The following is a 25251-nucleotide window of genomic DNA, read 5'->3' as shown; positions in this document are numbered from 1 at the left end:
AAAGCCATAGCGTTTATGCCTGAGGAGAAGGTAGTGCATAAGCAGTAAAACACTCTTTCGGGCTGCCCACCTAGATTTTGAATGGCATTTGGTTTTGAGTGAACGAAATATGAGCTTTCAACCTCTTCATCCTTCTGTGCCTGTCCCCAAAAGGGTGTATTTTTATAGACACACCTTCAGTGCCTGTGGCTGAAAATACATCCCTGACTGAGTAAAGTCTTCTGCCGTACAGGGTTTAGATGGTTGCTCTCGCTCCAGTGGCATCATAGATCCACAATGGTGTGCTTTCAGCTCAGTTACTTAAGTAAGGTTTTTTTTTCCTTCTCCAAACTACAGAAAGAAAAAGGTCTGATAAAACTTGATGATATCAAAGTCCCATCGCAGAAGCTGGTTTACACCTTGACCATTCCTGAGGCATCAGTGAAAGACACAGGGGATTATGAATGTACTGCTCGGCATGCAACCAAGGAGGTTAAGGAAAATAAGAAAGTAGTCATTACAGTCCATGGTATAGTCTGATTTTAGTGTCCAAAAATTATTAACGTGTTGGAAAACACCAATCTTGAAAAACGCTGCACAGCGTTGTTTACGCAAGGCTTTTTCATTTCCAGACAAAGGGTTCGTTCACCTGGAGCCTCAGTTTAGCCCTTTGGAAGCTGTCAACCTACACGAAGTCAAAAACTTTGTCGTCGACGTGCAGGCATACCCCGCGCCAAAAATGTACTGGTTGAAGGATAACGTGACTCTGATTGAGAATCTTACTGAGATTGTTACTAGTTCCAACAGAGTCCAGGAAACAAGGTGAAAATATTCTTCTGACTCTTACTTTGCCGTGTTGACTTCACCTGGGCACTGCTCCAATTTATAATATTATCTGCTATTAAAATAATTTCTTTGTTTTCTACTCTAAAGAGCGATGCCTAATCTACCTCTTCTTATTCCCTTCGTAACATCAACCTCTCCAAATCATAGGAATCTTCATTTCTGAGCACTAAGCCCCTTCATTCCTCCAAGATGTCTCCGCTCCAATAATTTCTAGCTATTTCCAATCATATCCAAGGCTTTGTTAGATCCTGGCAGAATATAACTATGCCCACTTGTTTCTCGGTTGTATTTTGGCAGTTATTTACAATTTGAATAATTATTTTAGTGTAAAGGCATACTAGAAATGCCAAATGCCACTGCATTATAATCTCCACAAGCGCAGGTGATATGTTGCATTGAAGTGGATTTCTTTTTTTTAGGTCTGCTTTAAAAACACAAACAAAACCTCTCATTTCTGCAGGTTTCAGAGTATATTAAAATTGATCCGGGCCAAGGAAGAAGACAGCGGATACTACACTTTGGTTGCTGAAAATGAAGATGAGATTAAAAGATACACCTTCTCCTTGCTAATACAAGGTAAGGAGCTTTGCCCACCAGAACTGATGGCACACAGCAAAGACTCGATCCACTTACACATCCGATTGCCTGGAGTATTGCGATAAGAAAGGTGTGAACCGGGGTCTCCGGAGGAGTGCGTGTGTGCCGAGCTCTTGGAGCTCTCGTACCCCGATCCTGGCTTTCACTTCGGCGCTGGCCTCGAGCCAAAAAGAAACTTTATCCTCCCGCCTAAGTTATTCCAGCTGACAGCGGGGACGATAGCTCGTTTAGTACGACATGAGGACGTGGCATAACCGCAGCACTTCCTTTTCATGGCCCTAGCCTGGGATCCACTCTCTCCTACAGGAGTTAAGGACCTCCTGGATGAGTCCAGGTCTCTAGCTGGCACTAAGCTGTCGGCCAAACAATACCTGTCCCGGCTTATTTGAAATTTCAGGCTGCTTTTGTAGACCCCGATGAGTTATTTTAACAAATTCTGGTCTCCTTCCCAGTTCCAGCCCTGATCTTAGACCTCGTGGACGATCACCACGGCTCCGCCGGCGGGCAGACAGTGAGGTGCTTGGCGGAGGGGACCCCGCTTCCTGATGTGGAATGGCTGGTTTGCAAGGACATTAAAAAGTAAGAGGAGCGGGTGCTCTCTTATCTAAAATACGACTGGCTGTGTCCTTCATTAGCTTAGCAGTATTAGTTACTGTACCACGCTTTCCTCATTAAGGGCCAGTAAGCTACAAATCTGATTTGTCTTTTCAGAGGCTTATATTTTGCGAGAGGTTGTCAGTGCCCTTCCCAGTGATTGCATCCTGTAGGAGAAGACACAATGTGCTGATTCAGGAGGTTTCTCTCATAAATCTTTGTGCTCAATGAGCGAACTCAGCAGATTTCACAATCCCCGTTTGCGTAGCTGTCCTTCCATTCGGGGAGGTCTTATCATTTCACAGATAGCTCTGTCTGCCTCCTTAACACTCTTGTGTACTTCTAAATTTTAACTTGTCGTTATTACCCCCCAAATTATAATTCTTACCTTCAAAGTATTTTAGACATCTGGAGTAGTTATTCCTGGTTTTGGTAGTTCTATACAGGCTCCTGTAGCCACTGGGAGGCTGGTTTTGCCCTGGGAGGTTATCCACCAGGGGGAGGGAGACCATGCATGGGAGGAGGGTAGGAGCCCTGGGCACCTCCCAACTTTGTTCTACTCACATCGTGCTAAAACCTCTTACTGCCTGGTGGGACGAGTGTCCTCCTCGCCCTGCCCCAGGGAGCCTTGTACGGCACTAAGGATTCAGGGAAAAATAGAGATAACATCCAGTACTATAACCCTATGGGATCCATAGCGACACCAAGGTCTGTCTACACCAGACCTGCTGGGCTGCGTTGTCAGCCCCTCAAAGTGGCAGCAGTAATGAGGATCAGAAGGCAAATTATTCTGAGGGAAGAAAGATGTAGGCTTTTTGCAGAGGTGGTCTTAAGCATTTCTGGTCTCTAAAATGAACGTTGTCAGAAGAAAGAGGGAAAGGTGATTGCTGTTCTGTTCACTCTTCTCTACCCATATCTAAGCCCAATGCCTGTTCCCCTGTTACTCTTCCCTGCAGGTGCAGCAATGACACCTCATGGACTCTTTTGACTAGCAATATCTCTGATATACACATGGAAGCCCACCTAGATGAGAAAAATATGGTGCAAAGCCAGGTGACCTTCCAAAAGGTCGAGGAAACGCTGGCTGTGCGGTGTGTGGCGAGGAATGACCTTGGTGCTGTTACTCGGGAACTGAAGCTGGTGGCTCCCAGTGAGTTTGCTTTGTCCTTCTGTGAAATTACAGCAGCCAGTTTGACCCCTCTCTAACACACCCCAGTTCAGTCTTAATAGATAAAAATGTGAATTGTTGCAGATAAAAATTAATGGAAATGTTTGTTGTTTTTTTTTTTTTCCACCCTGGGACATCTGAGGGTGAGGCATTCTACAGGGTTTTATGGTGCATCAGTTTTTTGCTTGTTATGTGGTTCCGTGATTCATTTTATCGTTTTATGGTCACTGGCTGTAGGATGCTCTTCCAGACAATCTCTACATTTGGTTTTGAAACAGAAAGGCAGAGCAGCTCTGGGCTTGGCAAGACCTTACAGTCACCAGCCCCAGGGACCGCTCCTGCCACATCTGCAGGACATGGGAACTGCGACGGTACGGGAGGTGGATGTCTTCTGTGTGTGTCATGTTCCTTGTGGTTCAGGAGGAAAATATGGTCTCTCTTTTTATTCCACAGCCTTGCGATCAGAACTGACGGTGGCTGCTGCTGTCTTAGTGCTGTTAGTGATTGTGATAATTTCACTGATTGTCCTGGTCATCATATGGAAACAGGTAATGTAGAAAAAAGCCTATTTCAGTTTGGATGCTGAACCCTGCTGGGTTTTGATCTGCTCTGAAGTCAGACTAATGGTTGGTTTTGCATTCGACGTGCTTTGCAGAAGCCGAGGTATGAGATAAGATGGAGAGTCATTGAGTCTATCAGCCCTGATGGCCACGAATACATTTACGTGGACCCAATGCAACTGCCTTACGACTCCAGATGGGAGTTTCCTCGAGACGGGTTAGTGCTTGGTAAGTTTCCTCTGAGGGATTAATCCCATCCTTCTCTGGGGAGAAGGACAATTAAGGACAACTCTGAGGTCTCTGCTACTGGGATTTGCGATGTAACTCATGGCCATGAAGTCCAGAGCCTTTCTGTACCTGTCTGTTCTCCTACCACATCCTCCTCTCCCCCTGCAGTGGTGTCAGCCTTGAGCTCCTTGGGTTAGTGTCTCCCATGCCTCTGGTCCGGCTCTCCTCCATATGCCTCTCGTGCAATGCCCACCTCCACATGGCTTAGGGGGCTTCTCCCAGCGTTAAATTCCCTCTTCAACACTTCCGCTAAGGCACCCACAAGAAATGCATCAGCATTTTTTATTTGCAAGGCATTTACACACTTATGTGTAGAGGCCAAGGGAAATCTGCAAGTAGTTACGTAGTTTTATTAAAAATATTTTCTAAATTATAAATCCACGATGTGCATATATCAGTACTGAGTAACTTAGTAAGTTATTTTTGGGGCTACTATCCTTCCCTCCCTTTCTGCTTTCTTGCTTTGCTATCCCTGCACTGGAGTCCATATAGATTTCAGTTAGTAACTACTTCTTCAGGGCTGGCCCAATCTGTCATTTATATCAATTGAAAGTGTAATGATTATAGACAGTTTTAATGTTCTATCCAGATAACACTTCAAATTCACAAGGCATCCCTCTCTTGGAGGTGTCTGTTCACCAAGTTGTATACACAAAATACAGGAGAAGAAAACGAAAGACGTTTTTTGTTTGATATATTGTAAGAAACACACTCCCCTGGTGTAGTTCTCCTTCCCCCACCGCAGAGAAAGAATTGATGTTAATTCTTCAAAGCGGCAGGGCAAAAATTTCTGGTTCAGGAATGATACCCTTTAATTAAATTCATGTTGCTAATTGAAAACTAGAGGAGGGTGGATATTTAATGGAATTATTTTATTACAACCCAGACTTTAATTATATGCCTAAATAGGATTTGTCAGATCTGAGCCGTTAACAGACCACCGCTGTGACTTTGTCTCCCTCTGACTCACGAGCACCAGCCTACTTCAATGCCTTCCTGTTTACAAGTATATTCAGGATAGTCGGTGCTTAAAAAACTAATGCTACGTGCCCTTTTAGCAGCCTGGATTGTACAAGCATTCTTCTCGACATGGTTAACACTTACCCACTGGCAGTTTTGCCGTATAAAATTCTTGCTGGTGGGGACCTCCTTTGTTTCTGGGGCTGATAATGCTGGTTTGTGCGGGTTTTCTCTTATCGAAGCGGGAAACGGCGGCAAAGCAATTACACCTTTAGCTCCGGGAGGCTCTGAAGCGGGATACAAACCCATTTTGGCTCAGCCAGACAAGCATTTCCCATCCTAGCTGTGTAAGCCAGCTGGCTTTTATTTGTTTTTCTAGCTAGTAGTGCCTGGAGTGCAGCGCCACGTTAAATGCCAACTCTCAGCGTTGGCTGGCTGGAGTTTCAATTGATAAATTTGGGTTGAGCTGCAAATTTCCCTTTGGTATTGCCCCTCCGCAATGTATGGAGTACTCTGCTATTTAGAGCATTCAGCAGCCAGCACAGAGATGTGTAACAGGATGAGAAACGCGGTAATGCAGTGAGCTGCTGGCAGGCCACTGCCTTCTCCTGGCTCTGCTGAGAAGTAGCGAGGTCCCAGCAGGACCTGGACCTCCTTCTTCAGCTGAGATGGCCAAGGGCAGGGTTTTTTGAGGAGCGGGGTCCAGGTGCTGCCGTTTCTCAGGATGCTGGGGTAGCTGTAAAGAGGTGTCAGAGTCGTTCCCGTCGCTACCCAGCAAGCCACCCATTTGTCCTGGTGGCCTTAATAAAATGAAATGCTGGTCTGACACAGAGTCAGACCCATCCCCATTTGGAAAAGGCAAGTTAAGATTCAAGTTATGCAGCGTTTAGGGATGTGGTGTCTAATTTTTCATAAGACTAAAAACTGGATGTAGATTATAAAGCTCGTCACTTGGTTGGTTTTTTGGTGGAGACCAAGAAAATAAAAATTTAGTTTGGGGTGAGCTGATCATCCCCGTTCAACTTTAGCTAAAGAAGCATCCAGTCGAGAAGGTGGTGTCTGGAACAAATTCACAGACTTCACCTTTGTATTTGTGTCCCCCTCACACAGAAAACCAGCACCTTTCCGACAGGCTCAGCAGATAAGCTCCGTGGGTGGGGAAGAGAGGCTGAAATAGCTCTCAACCCCAAGGGTGGTTCCTCCACTAGTATGAGGAGGTCCCTCTGTGGTGGAGAAGCAGTGCTGCTCCTCTGGTGGGAGGAGCACAGCGGTGCCTTTATACTAAGAGAAGTAAACACATGCTAGAATTTTGGGCTCCACTGAAGACTGTGATGGCATCACAGATGCCTCCAGCTCTTGAGCAGTCAGCTCCCACCTGACTCCAAATTGTTAAAACGCATGGGGCTTGGGCTGCGTCTGGGGAGAAGGGTGAAAAGGGGAAGGAGGAGGGATGGCTCCCCGCCACTCCGGAAGCGCTCTCACTGCCTCCACACGCACCCCGGCTCAGCAGAGGTGATGGAGGGGGAGATGTGCGCCTCCCGCTCAGCCGACAATATGGTTTGGGGAGGAACTGGCGTGTGAAGGCAAGAAGATCAAGGAGCATCAGCAAATGCCATCACATTCTGAAGGGCTGCATCCTGCCATGTGGCTCCCAGACCCTTGGTCTGAAAAGTTTCAGGGGCCAAATTTCAGGCTCAGGTTGTTTGAATTAGTCTGAAATTTAGTGGGAAGCTTTCTCACATCCTGACTGGGAAGAATAACCTTCGGAATCTTGAAAAGAAATCGCATAGTTTTTGAGCGCATGACAAACTATGCTGTCATAGTCTTGGAGAGGTTCTTCAGTGGTAGCTCGGCTAAGCATGCTTTAACTGTTTCTTGTGCTTGTTGGTGACGTAGATATAGCTCGGCTGGAAATTTTCTTTTAAAAGCGTGCAAACAATAAAAGTGGGGGATGTTGCTAGAGGATAACAGAAACATATGGCGTCGCATGCCAGATAACACCTTCAGAAGCGTCAAAGGTGGCAAGTTCAAACTGCAAACGTACGTCAAAGACAAAATGCCATATATCTCCATAGTAAAAGTCACTGCTTATTCTTCCCGTGCTGGAAGTTAAAAAGTAACATAAAACAAAATAAAGAGCTTGTCAGGAATCTGAAAATATTCACTTAGTGCACATTGCCTTAGTGAACTTACTCTTCCATATGTAAACTATGAAATATAGTATTTTGGAGTATGTTTGTGCAGTTCATATTTCTCTAAAATCTCACTCAATCTGTACACAATTCTTCCGCACGCTGTATCCATACCAGGATACAGGATATGATACTCCAAAATTTTCGTCTGAATTGATTTGTGGGAAGAGTAAAGTGTGTATAAACATTAGCCTTTTCATTACAGCACTTGGAAATTTGCAATAAAATTTATTCAAGCATATGAAACACACTTGTACATTAAACTTCAGAGAAGTTTCCCCTCATGTGTGATCAACATGTATTTCAGCTTCTTGCAGATCACTGATGGTCCTGCCTGTCTATTTCTAGACGTGCTGCTGATGTCTATCTTACCGCTAGATGCATCCAGCATCGATATAACAGCCCGAAACTACGGCTAAGGAGATCAATTCGGATTTTTAAGTAAAGGGCACAACTGTACTGTAGTCAGGTGTTGGCTGTGGCAGAGAAGTCAACTTCAACGTAGGAGAATCAATGATTAGAAAGGATAAAGTGAGAGTGGCAGGGCAAAGTCTGAGACGAATTTGAGTGAGTTGAGCTCCCACGTGCAGATGTGCTCCTGGTGTTTGCTTGCTTGTTTTTGTTTAAGAATTGTACTTAATGACAGCATTTCTGTAACATATATTTGCCTTTTCTACTTAGCAACAACAGTAATAATAATAATCATAATCAATCTAGTCCAGCCCCCTGCCAGAGCAGGGTCACCCAGAGCAGGTTGCACAGGAACGCGTCCAGGCGGGTTTGGAATGTCTCCAGAGACGGAGACTCCACCACCTCTCTGGGCAGCCTGTGCCAGGGCTCTGCCACCCTCAGGGTAAAGAAGTTCCTCCTCGTGTTTAGGTGGAACTTCCTATGCTCAAGTTTGTGCCCGTTACCTCCTGTCCTGTCCCCGGGCACCACTGAGAAGAGCCTGGCCCCATCCTCCGGACACCCACCCTTTAAGTATTTATAAGCATTGATAAGGTCCCCCCTCAGCCGCCTTTTTTCCAGACTGAAGAGACCCAAATCCCTCAGCCTTTCTTCACAAAAGAGGTGTTCCAGTCCCCTAATCATCTTGGTAGCCCTTTGCTGCACCCTCTCCAGCAGTTCCCTGTCCCTCTTGAACCGGGGAGCCCAGAACTGGACACAGTACTCCAGTGGTCTGGCTGTTTGAACGTGCTCTTTCCACACAAGAATGACAACCCATAGAGGCAGTGGGAAACGAGGCGAATTGCTGTTACTCTCTGAAATAAATAACCCTCTCTCTTGTGTTCAGGTCGAATCCTTGGTTCTGGTGCCTTTGGAAAAGTAGTCGAAGGGACTGCATATGGATTGAGTCGCTCTCAGCCGGTGATGAAAGTAGCTGTGAAAATGCTGAAACGTAAGTTGTTGCGGCTCCGGTTCCCGAGCTAGGTAGAGCACGTTCCCACGGGGCTGTATCAGCATTGCTTGTGTATAAATAGTTTCTCCATATCCAAAGTTGAAACTGTACTGTGGAATGACTGAAACTTAAAATTATATCTTAGATTGCTTCATGGTGTTTTCAGTTGTTTCAGGCAGTATTCTGAAAACATCTAAAGTTTGGTTTTAGCTATATGGACCATAGCAGCCACGATAACTCCACAAGTTCAGAAGAAGATAGAATAACCATGAACGTTTGTGAACAAGTGAAAGAAATGCAACAGAGCAGAAATAGGCAGGTTTCATGCGAGAATCTTAAGTTCCCTGAAGATTTCCCGGTTCATGAGCTGAGAATCTGGTGCAGTGATTCCGGAGGAACCACAAGGAACTTTCTTGTCTTGAAACTAGCAGCTTGTAGAGTGCCTCCGTGCCACCTGGGCAGTCCACTGTACCCCTGCAGAGGGACAAATAGGCTGGGTCAGCTATTGAGCTGGGTTACATGAGTCCCCTATTAGTGATTTGTGCCTCCTCTCCACGTCTTAAGAAAGCCCCTTTTCAAGTAAAGGAACCGTCTTCTTCAAGAAACCATGGTCACAATGCTGTAATGAGTCAAGCAAGGAGAAATCCTTTGTTATGGGGAAAAAGGCGATCGCTCTCACTGAGTGGCTGGTGTGTTTTTCCAACAGCTACCGCGAGATCCAGTGAAAAACAGGCGCTCATGTCCGAACTGAAGATAATGACGCACCTCGGGCCCCACCTGAATATCGTGAATTTGCTCGGAGCTTGTACAAAATCAGGTGAGTTTGGCTGACAAAATGGAGGTTTGCTGTCGAGCCGTTGTTCACTGTTTAACAAGCATGCAATTGTCAAATAAAGGATTTAACAACAGATATAAGCAAATAAAAGGTTTCACAAACCTACTTGATATTTGGTAATTGCAGTCATAATTAGTAAATAACAATGTATTAACCCCCAATGCTTTTTATGCTTTATATGCTATTTTCTACTATTTTTGAAGTCTTTTTTTTTTTCTCTTTAAAGACTCCACTCATCAATACGTTATTTTGCTTTATTTCATCAGGTCCTATTTACATCATCACTGAATACTGCTTTTATGGTGATTTGGTGAACTATCTGCATAAGAACAGGGACAATTTCCTGAGCCGACACCCAGAGAAGCCAAAGAAAGATTTGGATATCTTTGGGATGAACCCAGCTGATGAAAGCACAAGAAGGTGGGAAAAAAGGAAACAAAAAAAAAAAAAGTGTGACCTGCAACTTAAGGAAATGTCATTACTAATCCTTACTCCATCCCTCTCACTCATTGGTTTAGACCCCTCCCTAATTCTTCTTATTAGACTTTTATTTATCAGGTTTCATAGATCTGGGAAGATTTCAGCACTTTTTTTCCAGTCTCCCTGACACATGTGCTAGATCCACATTTCCCTTGTGTAGAGATGCCTGCAGCCCCAGGACCACCATGGCTTCTCCATAGGCATCCTGAGGTCCCAAAGAACATTTCAACAGAAATAAAGCATGGCCCAGTGTTCCTCTTTTCTGTAAAAACATCCTTTTGCTTCTACCCACCCAAGTTTTAAAAGTAAAGCGCAACTACCTGGTTTCCTTGTTTCCCTGCTTGGGGAATTTCCACTGTCTAAAACTCCTTCCTTTCAAACAACCTGGCAGAGTTTGCTCTCCAAACTCAAGTACTCTCCTTTATCTACCGGCGGCTTAGCCAGTCTCAATAGTTTCCTTATGGTTAATGTTCACCCCATAACTTTTTCCAGATGACGGAGGAGGAAGCTTGTCATCATACACTCATCAGTAAAGCAATGTCATAAAATTAGCCAGGATTTAGAAGGTGAACAGAGATTCCTTCAAAAAAACCACTCAGGCAAATAGACCAACTGAGTTGGTAGCCGAGGACAGGCAGGACTGTTCACCTCAGCAGGGGTTTGTTCAGCAGGACTGGATTTGATGAAAACTGTTTGGATGAATAAATTACATCTATAGTTTGGAACACCTTGGACTGAAAGCCCTAGGTAGTAATACCTGCATTAGTGGCATTTTGGGAAGTTAGACAATACATGTTTATATGCTTGGCTATTGACAAAAGGATGAGTTTGAAGCCCTTGTGTATGTCTACAGTGATATATGGTAACATGTACTAATATGTGGTAACTCATGACTACGTTGTAATACATAATCTTTACGTATCCCCTACCAAGAAGCCAGCTCTTACACTCTTACTTTTCACAGTAACACAATCGTACACCATAAGAGAACTGTTAGAGCTACAGGATGCCCTGGCAGGGAAGTCGCCTGGGCAATAGTAGCTGATGCACCTGTATTTTTTCCTGATTTCAGTTATGTGATATTATCATTTGAAAACACTGGAGAATACATGGACATGAAACAAGCTGACACCACTCAGTACGTGCCAATGCTGGAAAGGAAGGAGGGATCCAAATACTCTGATATTCAGAGGTCTGTGTATGATCGGCCTGCTTCCTATAAGAAGAAATCTATCTCAGGTAACAGAGAATTGTCCCTTCTGCATACATCATTGATACTAATAATTCTCGCACAAATGAGAATTTGGTTTTTTTGATGTCTCTATGGACATGGTGTGCGTTCGCTTCTCTGCCGAAGCGCTGAGGGGCTGCGCTCTGCAGTGGGGCTGGAGGCACTCTTTGGATGCAACGATGTTATTAGCCTCGTAGTTCGCCAGATTTTGAGCAATAGTAGTGGACAATAATAATAGTAAATGTATATCGCTCTGTTCCCACTTACATGTCACATTAACTGACACTTAGCGAATGCAGAACACTCCCAAATACTTTCCTGGATTATGTAATGAGGATAACGAATGCATCCTGTTCCCCGGCCCTCTTCTCAGAAACCAAATATGCTTTGCTTTAAAAATAGGCACCGTCACTTCTGCCTCTAGGCCTCAGAAACTGAACCCTATCCAGTCCCAGATTTCCATGGCAGACTAATGTACTCATGTTGCGTTCTAGGACAGTCGGGGTAAATGAGTCACTGAATTTTGACTGTGATTTTTGCTGACATTTTTCATAAGAAAAAAACACTGTTGCCATAGAATGCCTAACCCTTTTTGCTGGTATTGGATTAGTCCCAGTGAATACTTGCTGGGAAACATAACAGCCTTCAGCAAAAGCAAACGGATAAGAATGCACTTGCATACACAAAAACCTAATGAAGGCACCACCTCTGAATAAAAGTTTTCGTACCGTGCACTGAGCATTGTAAACAACCTGCTAAACACTCCGGTGGGCCTTTTCAACTTCACCTTTTCCTGCAGTTCTCTGGGGAAAAAAAAATACAGACAGGAGAAAAACCAAGACCTATATTTAATACTGGATGTTTTTAAGAATGCAGTACGCGTCAGTGACTGATGCAGACATTAAAAGTGGTTAGTTATTATGAAAAGACTGCTTTGGTCATGGCATTCTGTTATAGTCATCAGCTCAGAATCATGATAGGTAGGGGGAAATGGATGTTACTTTCACACTCCACAGCATAAACACATTTTTCTCTCTTTTTCAATAGAATCAGAAGTCAAAAACCTTCTCTCAGATGACAGTTCGGAGGGCCTCAGCCTACTGGATTTGCTGAGCTTCACCTACCAGGTTGCACGAGGAATGGAATTCCTGGCTTCTAAAAATGTAAGTAAATAAAAAAGTAAGCAAATTATATGGAAGTGTAGAAACATCTTCATCTCCAACTATGCGTTTCGATTTAGATTCCGAAAATACGACACAACACAATATTATTTTTGGGGTTGTAGACAGCTTTCTTGCTTACCTGGCAACCGAGACCATGGCTGGAAAGATCAAAGCAGCCGCCAGTCCTCTTCTCCCATTGCAGCCTGCGACATTCATGGAGGCAGCAAGCCAGACACAGTGGTGGATCTAAGGAGAGTCCGGGTGGAGGGCCCATAGTGCCACAGGCCAGCACAGAATCATAGAATGTGTTGGGTTGGAAGGGACCTCTAAAGGCCATCTAGTCCAACCCCCTGCAGTCAGCAGGGACATCTTCAACTAGATCAGGTTGCTCAGAGCCTCATCAAGCCTGGCCTTGAATGTCTCCAGGGATGGGGCCTCCACCACCTCTCTGGGCAGCCTGTGCCAGTGTCTCACCACGCTCATTGTAAAGAACTTCTTCCTAATGTCTAATCTGAACCTGCCCTGCTCTAGTTTAAAGCCATTGCCCCTCGTCCTATCGCTGCATGCCCTTGCGAACAGTCCCTCCCGTGGTCTGATCTCCATGGTCAGAACCATAGACATATCATTAGTACCTGATGAGTAGAAGGGGAAAGGGTGGCATCGTTTGTCTTCTTCCCACTGCAGTACATCTGGGTGAGCCCTCGCTGGTTCTGAGGGCAGGTGGCCTCCCTGCCCCTGCCAGCGGGGCAATACAGGTGCCTGCTCAGTAGAAGGTCTTGTTAAGTCTGTGCCCATCAGCTAACAGATCTTCTTTCAGCGATCCTTGCAAGGGAAATGGCCCTCGTGGAATTAGCACATCTGTGAACAACTTATTTTCTTCTCCGTACAGTGTGTGCACCGTGACTTGGCAGCTCGTAATGTCCTCCTGGCTCAGGGAAAAATTGTGAAGATCTGTGACTTTGGGCTGGCTAGAGACATCATGCATGATTCCAACTATGTCTCCAAGGGCAGCGTATGTACTTCTTAATCTCCTGGGCTCTGCTTTAACCGAAATGAGAAGTATCAGTTTTAAATGCTGTTTAATGGTCTTCCCATTCAGCGTTAGTTACACTAATTGACCGTTGGGGTGAACGCTCCTGAGAACAACTTTTCCTCAGTTCATTAATTCCTGTAACTTCCCTAATTCTGCTTTAAAGCTGAAAGGTACTTGGCCACATTAAGGACTTCACAGGCTTACAATTTAACCGGCAAGTTTTGTGACTGGATAAATTATTAAGGAACTGTCACTGTGATGTGTAAAGTAGTGACACTTCAGCCCATGACATATCAGACCTGAATCAGGAATGACAGCTTTCCTATCATACCTTCAATCAGCCTGGTCATTTGCTAGTAATAAAACGAATACAGTTATGGCTTAATTAGTTTTTGTGGGGAGCAAATAGTAACATTCCTTATAATCCTGGTATGGCTGTGTTACGTGGAATCAAAAAGAAATACTAGCCAGGTTAACACAACTTTCCTTATTAGAGATAACTTAATCTTGGCTATCTAATAGCAGTTGTAATAGGAAGCGTGTTAATGGCTAATCTGAGTGGTTTGGGGTTTCTTTCTTTTTGCTACAGACTTTCCTCCCAGTAAAATGGATGGCACCTGAAAGCATTTTTGACAATCTGTACACAACGTTAAGTGATGTCTGGTCTTACGGCATTCTGCTGTGGGAAATATTTTCTCTTGGTATGTACTGTGAACACTTTTGTGTGTGTAGTGATTAAGCTTTTTCAGTTCCAGCTGTTCTACATTAAGTATTTCAAATTCTACAGTAAAAATACACATGTGAAATCAACTGTTAGTTATTCTTCTATATGGGGTTTCAGATCCCCACGTTGGGTGTGAAGTGAAATGTCCATACTCTCCCAAAGTTCTCTTTAGATTTTTTTTTTTTTTTGGCAAGGTACTTATTATTTTTTTTTTTTACTAGAAAACTGAAAGCACTGAGTGAAAAGCTCTTATGGAAAAGTATTGGTGTGCTGGGCCAGGATAGATTTCCTGGATAATAGGAGAAGGAACATGCTTCTCCCTTGCAACGGGGCGCCGGGGGCTGCAGCCCAGCCCAGCGGCTGGTTTGAAACAGTCTCTTTGTATACGTTTCAAAAAAGCCCGTCTTAGTCCCATTACGGAAAGAAAACAAATGTCAATCTTCTGGGACGCTGATTTCTCGTTTCCAGGTCAGCACTGTTCGCACAGTTGGTTTATGGCAGCGTAAAGTGGTTATGACAATCTATAGCAGTTACAGACAATATACAGTTCCCAGCTGGGAACAGCCTGGCTCTTTCCTCAGCCTGATTAATTAGCCTCCCGGGCGGGTGGCTGGCCTGCTCCAGTAGGCCTGCATTGCCCACATTTACTCTGAGCAGAATTAATCACGCCTGTATGGCATCTACTGCTGCCCCACGGCAGCCCCAAGCCTAATGTTATTTTCTAAAATAAGTTATCATATATAGCTGCTTCTCAGAAAACAGCAGTTGCCCCACTCTTCGTGGTACGGATTACTGTAATCTCTGGGCGTCATAGGGTCCTGTAAACATCCATTCACCCGCATCCCTGGGAGGCATGGGAGGGCTGTTGGATATCTCAGGAACCGAGGCACAGCTCAGCCCGTGCTTCGCTGTCCTACCTACAAGGAACGTTCTGAAGCCCAGTTTTAGGTGAAAATCCTGCTTTTGAAAGGGCTGAGGTTTCTGGTGTAAACATTGTCTAACGCCTCCTATGCCTGAGAAAGATATTTCTCGGGTGTTTATTAAGAAAGTCAACTTTGACATCTTGTTGCAACACTGACTTCAGCTTGAACGGTCCTTTCATACATCAGCGGTGTCTGTACGCTGTAGCCCCAAATGATCACTTGACCGTGTCAGCTCAGGGGCTGAGTCCAGACCTTTCGACAACTCACTCACCCAACGTGTTTGCTGTTGTCTAAAGCCACCTGCCCAGGTGGGAAGACTTGGGCATGGAGGGACTGACCCACACTAAGGCTTTGCCCTTACAGCCGGGATGAGGAGAATAGCTCAGACCACGTCGTTCTCAGCTGTTGTGCCGATGCCAGAGGCAATAAAAACAGACAGAGCAAGTGACTTGCCTAAAGTTGCCCAGAAAGTCAGTGGCAGAGCAGAGCCATGACCTCAGGTCTGCTGAAGGCAGGCTGATGACCTGATCCAGGTATCACCCAGCCTCTGTGCCCAGTTAATACACTCTATAAACACCACAAGAGGATCTTTTTCCAGGTAGTACCTGCTTCAATCTTCCTTAGCCAGCATTTCACATCAGGGCTTAACATGGTCAAGGCAACAGCTCTAACGTGAAACATCGGCTAGGAAAGATTAATTTTGGTGGCATGTCAAATTACAGCGCTAACAATTTTTGACATTAACAGCGAGACAGTCTTTGGGCTCTCTGCATGGATAGTCAAGTAGGGAGTAGTAATTTTTCTTCTCTTTTATGTGCAGGTGGCACACCATACCCTGGCATGATGGTCGATTCTACTTTCTACAACAAGATCAAGAGCGGCTACCGAATGGCCAAACCCGATCATGCCACCAATGAAGTGTATGTCTGCATTTGGCTTTCCCCCACCTGGCCAGTCTCTGGACAATTTTGGCTTTAGTTTCTGTCTGATCGCTCATTTTGGTTAAACTGATTTCCCTCTTATCTGCAGGTATGAGATCATGGTGAAGTGCTGGAACAGTGAACCAGAGAAGAGACCTTCTTTCTACCATTTGAGTGAAATTGTGGAGAGCTTGTTGCCCGGAGAGTACAAAAAGGTTTGTTCTTTGGAACTTCCTCTTTCTAAATACTGTTTTAGAGGGAATTATTAGTGTTGTTCCAGCCATCAGAGCCATGACCACTGAACTGGCACATCCTACCCTACATGAATTGCATGATTTGGACAGGGTCATTGCATGTTGGGGGAGCATGAAACTAAGGTTACTGAGAGAAGCAATTTGGCAGTATTAGCTGGGAAGCAGAACTCTCCATTTCTAATGAATCCTAATATTTCTACTGGAGTACAGGTTTTACATATTTTCATGGGATTTTCTAGACAGTGAAAGAATTCTAGAAAAGGCACGGCTTGGCCCACACGTATAACCTCCCTATTCCCTCTTTGGCTCCGACACACTTCTGATACCTCTGAACAAGTTCTGCCTGTTCCATCATTCACAGAATCATAGAATCACAGAATGGTTTGGGTTGGAAGGGACCTTAAAGGTCACCTAGTTCCAACCCTGTGCCACGGGCAGGGACACCTCCCACTAGACAAGGCTGCTCAAAGCCCCATCCAGCCTGGCCTTGAACACCTCCAGGGATGGGGCAGCCACAACTTCCCTGGGCAACCTGTTCCAGTGCCTCACCACCCTTACCATAAAGAATTTCTTCCTGATATCCAAACTAAATCTACCCTCTTTCAGTTTGAGGCCATTACCCTGTGTCGTATCATTCAGTGTTTCATTTTCCCACCTACCTTCATTCCTTCATTCCTTTCCCCCTCTCACTACCCCTCTTTCCCATCTGTTTGTCTGCTCTGTGCTCCGACACTCCTGCATCTTCTAAAACTGGCTTCAAATTCCCAACGACTTGAAGATGCTGGGCTTCTCCATCCGCTGTTGCTGGCTCACAGGGCAGAATATCTGCTGGGTTAATGAATCACAGCTACCCATCTGAAGAAAGGCGGTCTTAGTGAATAGCATCTAATGAGGGGTTTGAAATTAATATTTTGAGGGTGGCAGAGCACTGGCACAGGCTGCCCAGAGAGGTGGTGGAGTCTCCGTCTCTGGAGACATTCAAAACCCACCTGGCCGCGTTCCTGTCCAACCTGCTCTGGGCGACCGTGCTCTGGCAGGGGGCTGGACTAGATGATCTCCGGAGGTCCCTTCCAACCCCTGCCATTCTGTGAGTCTGTGATTCTGTGATTTTCAGAGCTATGAGAAGATTCACCTGGACTTCCTGAAAAGTGACCACCCAGCTGTCACACGCATGAGAGGGGACTGTGACAACGCTTACATTGGTGTCACCTACAAGAATGAAGACAAGTTAAAGGACAGGGAGAGCGGATTTGATGAGCAGAGACTGAGTGCTGACAGCGGGTACATCATCCCCCTGCCCGACATTGACCCTGTTTCTGAAGATGAGCTTGGCAAAAGGAACAGGCACAGGTATGTGAGGTTTACAGACCACGTAGCCCATAGTCACCATTCTGGGTCACGTTTGGTGACACGCATTAACACTTTTTAGCATCCTAATCTTCAAATGGTTTCCTTGGTTCTGTTGGGACTTCTTATTGTGAAGGTCCCATGTAAGTATGGCAATATGGTCATAGTTATTTCAATCGGAATAACCTAATTTGGCCTCTTTTGTGACTGCCAGGGGAAGGTGAATGTTGGTAGAGTGCTCCTGCATGTCACTGGGACTCCCTTGCTAGCTTGGCCAAGTCACAGCGGCTGTCTGGTGGCTCTGTGGGCACATTTTGCAACACATCTTGCCCCTACAGCTCAATGCCTTGGAGCTGCATGTGAGGTCTCAAGGCACTGATTTCTTTTGCGTGACACCAGCTCTAAAATTTGGGAGAAGCTGTTTTTAATATCTTCCATGGTATTCTTTTAATGGACAGCAGGGTATTCAGGACTTTTTGCTGCTGCCTTGTCAGTTTGCATGACCAATTCCACTAGAGCACAACACTGTGTAACCCTTACTGTGAATGGCAGGGTTTAATTCAACACTTAATTCATAGTTTATAGAATTAGCAAGGTAGAAACGTCTTCTTTATTATATTTTTGTGCAATTTTCAAGAGAGGGATGAATGAAGTGTCTAAGAAGCACTATCTGGATTAAGATTTATTACCTCCCTCTGTTATTATTATCTTATTGTCTGTTATTGTTATCTTATTTTCACCTGACCTGCCTAGATTTACCCAAATGACCTATTGTCACAGCAGTGTCATAAAGCTACTTCTCTAATGAGTTTCTGGCAGAAAGTGCTCGGAGGAACATAGGTACAACATGCTCCTTTTAATTTGAAGGTTGTTCATTACTCTTGAGATACAAGATCTGCCTTGTCCTAAGAAAGAGGCGGTCAGAGTCACCTAAAATTGCATTACGGGTCAGAAAGCACATGGAGAGATGGTGTTCAGTTCTGCTAGAGACTGGAGTACTTACCCAGCCACATTCGCCGCGTATTTTCTCTCTGAGATGTTTGTCTCTTCCAGTTCCCAGACCTCTGAAGAAAGTGCCATTGAAACTGGTTCCAGTAGCTCTACTTTTATCAAGAGAGAGGACGAGACCATTGAGGACATTGACATGATGGACGACATTGGGATCGACTCCTCAGACCTGGTGGAGGACAGCTTCCTGTAACCACATGGACACCTTCCAGCTCTGCACACGGGGAAGCTTGCCGTGTCATCTACAGACTTCTGCTCCACAGAGAAAACCACTTTATTGCAATGTCAAGGATGTGAAGAGGAGGTGGATTTGTACAGAGAAACTCCCAGTGATGGGCAGAGGAATCAGCCTGAGTATGAATGAAAGAGACACGTTGAAGATGGATTTTTTTTTTTAGTGTTGCTTCTTGCAGTACTTCAGTAGCATCTCAGTGTTGTTTGCCATTCGAACTGGTAGGAGGATGAAGGAAAAGGCCACAAACAGACCAGTTTTGTGTTTCAAGGGCATTCATATGACTTTGATGGATCGAATTTCCACTGCAGCAATACTTCGCCGTTGTAATTATGTAAATAACTGACTACTCAAGGATCTTTTGAGGTGCACATTGAACATATGCCATGGATTTTAGAAGAGATCGTTCATGAATTTTGTGTACTTCCTCCCTCAATCTCAATGTCAGCTGCTGTTGAACTATCATGTGAATTGAAGAACATGCAAAAACCACTTTTGGACCAAAAAGGTCTAAAACCGCAAGGGACTGACCGGTACTACAAAACGTGTTACTTTTTACCGTTAATGCAAGTAAAGGGGAATAATAATAATAATAATAATAATAATTAAAAACCAGTCTATAATAGGTGTTAGAAACCTAGTAAGTCTTTATTAACTATAGAAGATAGCTGTTTTCAAGATAATACTACTACTGTTTTCAGTAACACTAAATGTATATTTTATAATTCATTGTCCTTCAGCAAAAGCACAGTCTCAAGAAACTCTTTTTTTCTCAAGAAAAAATTCATGACCTGAAAATTTTTATGAAACAATTCTGTTATTTGGCTGTACGCAGTATGGTAACTGCTCTGAGCTGAGTAGTTTTCTAATCAGATATACTGGAAGAAATTATTGCCCTCTGATTAAGTGAGGTTATAAAAATTTAATTTAAAAATATTAATTTATGCCATATTTTCAAGATGCTCGAGAACGGAAGTTCATGATAAATCACCAGCAACATCCCATTATTAGTGTTTCATGGGTACTCAAAAGAAATCTTATCCTGCGGTTAGCTGTGAAGAATTGATTTGATATTTGAACTGCTCAAGAAACAAAGACATCTCTCCCAGCCTGGAACTCCAGCTTAAATAAGCAGAAATAATTCTGCAGCAAATATTCTTGTCTTAGTTTTCAGGTTTAAACAGGAACAGAAAACTCTGACTATTATCTTTGCAGACTGTAACTACAAACGATAATTGCTTCCAAGAGTGTTTTTCAGAAGAAGGTGCACGAAAATGAACCTGCTCTCAGCCTGCAATAGTTGTTTTTTTGACACCACTTATACAAGCAAAGTGTTACGATTACTGCTATCACTGTACGACGTGTTATTGAGATACAATGCTTTGGAAGACTTACATGTGAAAAAAAGGTACATCACTGCGAAGGGCCCCATCCTTTCTGGTGCTCAACTTTCAAACTTAACCTTAATTCAGTGCCATGAGCGCCCTGCAGGAGGCGCGCAGCCTCTGGCACGACACAACCAATGCAAACGGGGTGCAAACCCATCCCTCTGTTGCAGTTATTTTTCCTAGGAAGTGTGAAAGACGGACCAGCAGTGCCCGACAGAACATGCTGCCGTGTTAAACTACGGTTTAACTTGAAATGGCCCTACGAAAAGCTACGCAAGTCCCCTTGACTTCATCGTTGTGGACAGTTGTGGATCAAATGAAAGCGAATGTAATATTGTCAGTGTTACAGGCAAATGCTTCCGGGTCTGGGTTTCAAAATGTCAGGCCACGTACAGGCATCCGGCAGATGTGACAACGGGACCTGAAGTGAGGCACCCACATTTTCCACCCCGAGGGAGGCTGACAATCAGAAGGAACCGTGAGCGATGGCGCGTCCTCCGTTTCTTGCACTCAACAGATGACGACCGAGTGTCTGCCCGGGAGCCGTGCTTCAGCCAAACGCGTGTCACTGGGCTCTGTACGGGGACAACTGTGAAACATAAAGACTCTCCATACAGCCAGGACAGATGAGACGATGTCAAGTCCCCCTCCAGCTATGAACTATGAATTGAGGAAACACAAATTATCTGTTTGGTATCCCAGATATCTGAATGGCCACTTGAGACCACACGTGCCTTAATTTGCGTGTGTAGTCAGTACAACTACACATTCAAATTAGGCAAGTAATTTCACCTGCATTTTTGCACATGGCCTAGTGTTCTTCAGGGTTTGAAAATCAGCCCCAGTGCGCTTTATTATACCAGTTACTGGACTTTAAGGACATTTTCATGTGGTCTCCCCTTCCCCTCACCAGTTTCGTTCAGTATCTCGCAGCACACCTCGGGGCTAGACCCAAACGGTGGACGTGAACGAGAGCTGGTTCACTTTCCAGTGCATGGGAACATTGGTTCTCCATCCTGTCATGAGTGTTGTGTAGATGAACTGCATCCATGGCGGGGGTCTAGCCAAACCCAGCTCGCTGCAGGCTTGGAATCAGATAAGCTGGCCTGGAAACTGGAATAAGAAGCAGAGGAAGAGAGGGGAGCGACTAGAGAGGGAGATGTGTGAGAGGATGATTCGTTTAGTTTTACAATATTATCAGTATTACAGACTTTTTCTTTTATGGCTTAATTTTTGAGAAGCCACTGGAAGAGATATTCCCAAACCTTTCGCTACAGTAATTGTATAACGACAATCAGCGTTAGCCTGCGAAACACAGCTTTTGATTTGGAATGGCCAACCAATTCCTTACAGTGTGGTCTGCAACTTGTACAAAATGGTCCTATTACATGATGAAGGACGTGAGATATGATGATGTTATACATCAATATGTATATAAGTATTTTTATATAGACTTCTAGAATACTGCCAAAACATTTATGACAGCTATATCACTGCCTTTGTTTATATTTTTTTTACTGTGATATATTCCACAGGCACGTTAACTGTTGCACTTTGAATGTCCAAAAGTTATATTTTAGAATAATAAAAAAGGAAGTGTTTCCAAAATGGTGGCTGTTGTGAAATGTTTGAAGAAGGGCAAAGTGGCCTGAGTGACGGTAGGCACAAAATGTATTTCAAAAAATGCCCCTGTTGATATTTTGTCTTTGAAAAAATCCTGTAAATTAAGATCTCTATATTTCAATAAATGATATATAATTTAAGGATATGTGAGGGGTCTATACTCACTTATTGAAAGATGGTCACAAAGAATTAGTCTTGCTTGGGTTTTTTTCCCCCTAAAATGTTTCTGGTTAATTGAGTGCCCTGCAAAGCCATCGGGCAGCAACGAGGAGCAGGTCTCTGAGCCCTTCCAGCGGGCACAGTGGGGAAGCGCCTGCGGCAAATGATCCGGAGAGCGAGTCACATCTGTGGGGAGCCATGCTGTCCCCCAAAACATGGCAGGTGTGGTGCTCCAGCGACTGCTGCCCAGAGCTGAGCACCTGCCTGGAGGTGGGCACGGGGCTCCCCACAGGAGATGAAACCCTTCTTGCGCTGGGGGGCTCGATGCCCGCTGGTCGACACACACCGAGGAGCAGGGGGGACACGGGACGCATGGGATGCTGCGCCTCCTGTCTGCGATGTACGCTCCGCCGCTGCTAGCCCTGGTGTACAATAAAGGGCTTTATGCAAAGGTTGCTTTCAACAAGGGACTTATGTCAGTCTTTAGCCTAAAGCGCTTGATGATTACAGAGGATTAGGTGGTCATGGTTTCGCTGCCCCCGGCTGCAGGGTTTTTTTAAACCTATGCTGGGCTCACTTTCTTTATGAATCAAACCAGATTTTTGTCCCATGGTCCTGTGCTCCAGCAGTAATGAATTTTACACAGTGGACGTAACTGAATGTGAATGGGGAGAGAATTGCAAGATTTCAACCTGAAAACAGAGTTAAACTGGTCACCTGCACTTTCTGCACTGGAGCCTGTCCTGGTTTTCCAGTGGGAGCCAGGCAAGGCTGGCCGTGGGAAAGCCCTGTGAACAGGCAGGTTGGCAACCTCCTGTCTATGGAGTGGTCACCATTGTTAGAACGTGCTTGGAGATGAACTCTCCACCTAACATCTTCCTCTCCTTCACCACTTCCTCACAAAGCAAAACCCCTCCTTGCTTCAAACAGGGTGCAGCAGCCTGGGCTCTTGCCTTAGATAAGAGTTAGAGCAGGTTCCCCCTTCTTTGTGTCCTTGTCGAAGAGGAGTCTTTATCCTACAACGCTGCATGGACAAGCAACACTTCTTGCCACCCCAGGGGTTGGGGAAAGAGTCATGGCAGCGCTTGTGTCCTTACTTCTGTCCTGCTCGGCCATGCATCTGCTCTTCTGGAAGTTCAGCAGCTGTGTGAGACATGAGGACCGATGGACTCATTACTCCTGCTGTGCACGGTAAGGGGTGGTGGTACCAAAATCCCTCTCCACGCAAAAGCCTGTAGCTGGGAACAGAGCTCGGATTCCATTCCCCATCCTCTTCTTGCCCTTTACAGAGGAAGAATGCAAGCTCCTGTGTGCAGAATACGTGGCTGTGTGTGCCTGTGAGTGCATGCGTCCATGTTGGGGAGCATGGACGGTGAACGTCTCACCCTCTTGCTGAAGCAGATCCATTTTGGGCAAAAGCCTAACCCCTCACTCCACTGATGACCACAGTCTGGCTGGCTGGTGGGAGTCACGCTCATCGTCCTGCTCCCTGTCTCAAGGTCTGTGGAGTATTTGGCTGGAAATGTGTCGAGGGAGCACAGTGGCACACAGCAGAGGCCGGAGAGATGAGCTGGGGGGAGAGCAGCACGGTGCCCGGACCAGTGGAGATGGGTGGGCTCCTGGCTGGGATGGGAAGGGAAAGGTAGGGAATGGCTTTCCACATGGGCCCTGTGCACCCACCTGCTTGAAGGGTGGCTTCAGAGACGGTGGAGCTTTTCTTGGTAGTGGAAAGAGAAGGAAACATCAACAAAATGCAAAGGTGAACAGACCTTTGGCTAAGCTTCTGGATTGCTATGAGTGGTGCAAAAGCACGTTCATTAGCCAGAAGTAAGTCATCCAGCCACCCCAAGGTGGCTCTGGGAACCTGAGGCATGGTGCCCTTGCAACTGTCTCAGCAGGATGGCCATGTCCCATCACCTTATCCCCATCTTTAGAGTTTGTGTGCTAAGGAAGCTGTGTGCTGGCATAATCCCTGGGAAAGATAAAAGGAAAGCAAAGGAGAGCCTTTCATGTGCTCAAAAACAAAGAGGGAAAGTCACCTCATGGACCTGGGCTGGCCGATGAAGCCAGGAGCTGAGGAAGAGTCCATATGCCATGGGATTCCCACCACTGATGCCTACAGTAAGGTGAAGGTTGGGGTCAGCACTCATGGACTTGTCCACCTGTCCCCATTTCTGTCCTGCGCCCTTTGGCACAGCCAGCTCACGTGAGACCAAACCACAGCGAGTGGCAGAGGAGGCACCGGTCCCTTCTTCTGCTGGCACTGAAAACTCAGCTACCTTCCATACCCAATTCATTCCCATCCATATAACTGCGGGTAGGGATTTGAAACACCTTTGCAATTTCCAATGTTTCCTTACATTTGTTAATACCTTTACCGAAACAAAGAGCCAGACTTTTCTTTTCCGAGTTGGCCACAAGATGGAAGCATCAGACAAAAATCTGTTAAATAGCTCTTTTCCTGATCCCTTTTCTGTTTTTGTTTCCACAGCAGCACAGATGTGCTGCCACTGCAGAGGCAGAGCAGCTGGAGCCTTTATAGCAATAGGAGGTAAAGAATACATGTGGTGTCCATCAGCTCCAAACGTTTTGTTTGGAAGAACTTTGAACCTTTTATGATAACCATAGTTTTCCATAGGATGAGGCCTGCAGCAGACACTCCTTTTTAAGAATGAAATATGTACTCAAGTCTACTCTTACCAATGTGAAAACTGAAACAGCATCATGGGAGTCAGGGATGTTGCCTGGGATTTTTCTGGGCCGTGGTTATCCATTTTGTGTTACAGCATACAGCCCAGATTCTGCAAAGCTGGAGACTTCACTGGCAACTGCCAGGCTATCCCTGACGGCGCTGAAGGACACTCTGCCTTTTTCCCTCAAGAAACTTACCTCTAGTGGAGAGAAGGAGAGATTTAGAACAAAATATGATTTTAAATATAGTGAGGAGTGAGACCTTAGATATCCCAAACTCAGCTGAGACTGCGTCCATCTCCTCTGCATTCATTCTTCTGTTGGGTTTAGTGTTGTGTGGATGCTAGATGAGGAGCCAGAAGCACCCCTGAGCCAAGGGCCGGATTCACGTGCATTCATGGGATTCAAAAAAATAAAGAGTTGGGGCAAGTCTAATGTACGTAGCCAGACCCCCAAACTCTAACCCCCAGAAGGCATGCAGGTTCGAGGGTTAGTTCGAGTTTGTAAGTAAGCGCTTCCAAATCCTGCAGCAACCCAATGTACCAGACATTGCCGTACCCACCCTGCCATCAGCCCTGCTGCGCTCTGCCAGCGGCAGCATCACCTGCCCCATCATTTCTCCATAAAAGTGATGCAAGCTTTGTGAGAAGGACGATG

The 25251-nt window shown here is 45.3% G+C and overlaps 1 protein-coding gene across 1 annotated transcript in view; it reads left to right on the top strand.

The window, feature by feature from the left end:
* PDGFRA (platelet derived growth factor receptor alpha) overlaps nucleotides 1–21729 on the top strand; it is a 36068-nt gene extending 14339 nt beyond the window's left edge. Inside the window, exons 6-23 of the mRNA XM_054203191.1 lie at nucleotides 337–508; nucleotides 612–801; nucleotides 1286–1401; nucleotides 1875–2001; nucleotides 2973–3166; nucleotides 3638–3732; nucleotides 3840–3972; nucleotides 8479–8583; nucleotides 9290–9400; nucleotides 9685–9838; nucleotides 10971–11137; nucleotides 12177–12292; nucleotides 13182–13304; nucleotides 13915–14026; nucleotides 15793–15892; nucleotides 16002–16107; nucleotides 17261–17496; nucleotides 18547–21729. Of these exons, the coding sequence (XP_054059166.1) occupies nucleotides 337–508; nucleotides 612–801; nucleotides 1286–1401; nucleotides 1875–2001; nucleotides 2973–3166; nucleotides 3638–3732; nucleotides 3840–3972; nucleotides 8479–8583; nucleotides 9290–9400; nucleotides 9685–9838; nucleotides 10971–11137; nucleotides 12177–12292; nucleotides 13182–13304; nucleotides 13915–14026; nucleotides 15793–15892; nucleotides 16002–16107; nucleotides 17261–17496; nucleotides 18547–18694 (2505 nt within the window). The 3' untranslated portion in view covers nucleotides 18695–21729. The remainder of the gene's footprint in view (nucleotides 1–336; nucleotides 509–611; nucleotides 802–1285; nucleotides 1402–1874; nucleotides 2002–2972; nucleotides 3167–3637; nucleotides 3733–3839; nucleotides 3973–8478; nucleotides 8584–9289; nucleotides 9401–9684; nucleotides 9839–10970; nucleotides 11138–12176; nucleotides 12293–13181; nucleotides 13305–13914; nucleotides 14027–15792; nucleotides 15893–16001; nucleotides 16108–17260; nucleotides 17497–18546) is intronic.
* Nucleotides 21730–25251: the final 3522 nt, after the last annotated feature.

Source organism: Rissa tridactyla, chromosome 5 (genome assembly GCF_028500815.1).
Source record: "Rissa tridactyla isolate bRisTri1 chromosome 5, bRisTri1.patW.cur.20221130, whole genome shotgun sequence".
NCBI lineage: Eukaryota > Metazoa > Chordata > Aves > Charadriiformes > Laridae > Rissa > Rissa tridactyla.
The sequence above is the reverse complement of the archived record's forward strand: the minus strand, read 5'-3'. Positions and strand labels throughout refer to the sequence as shown.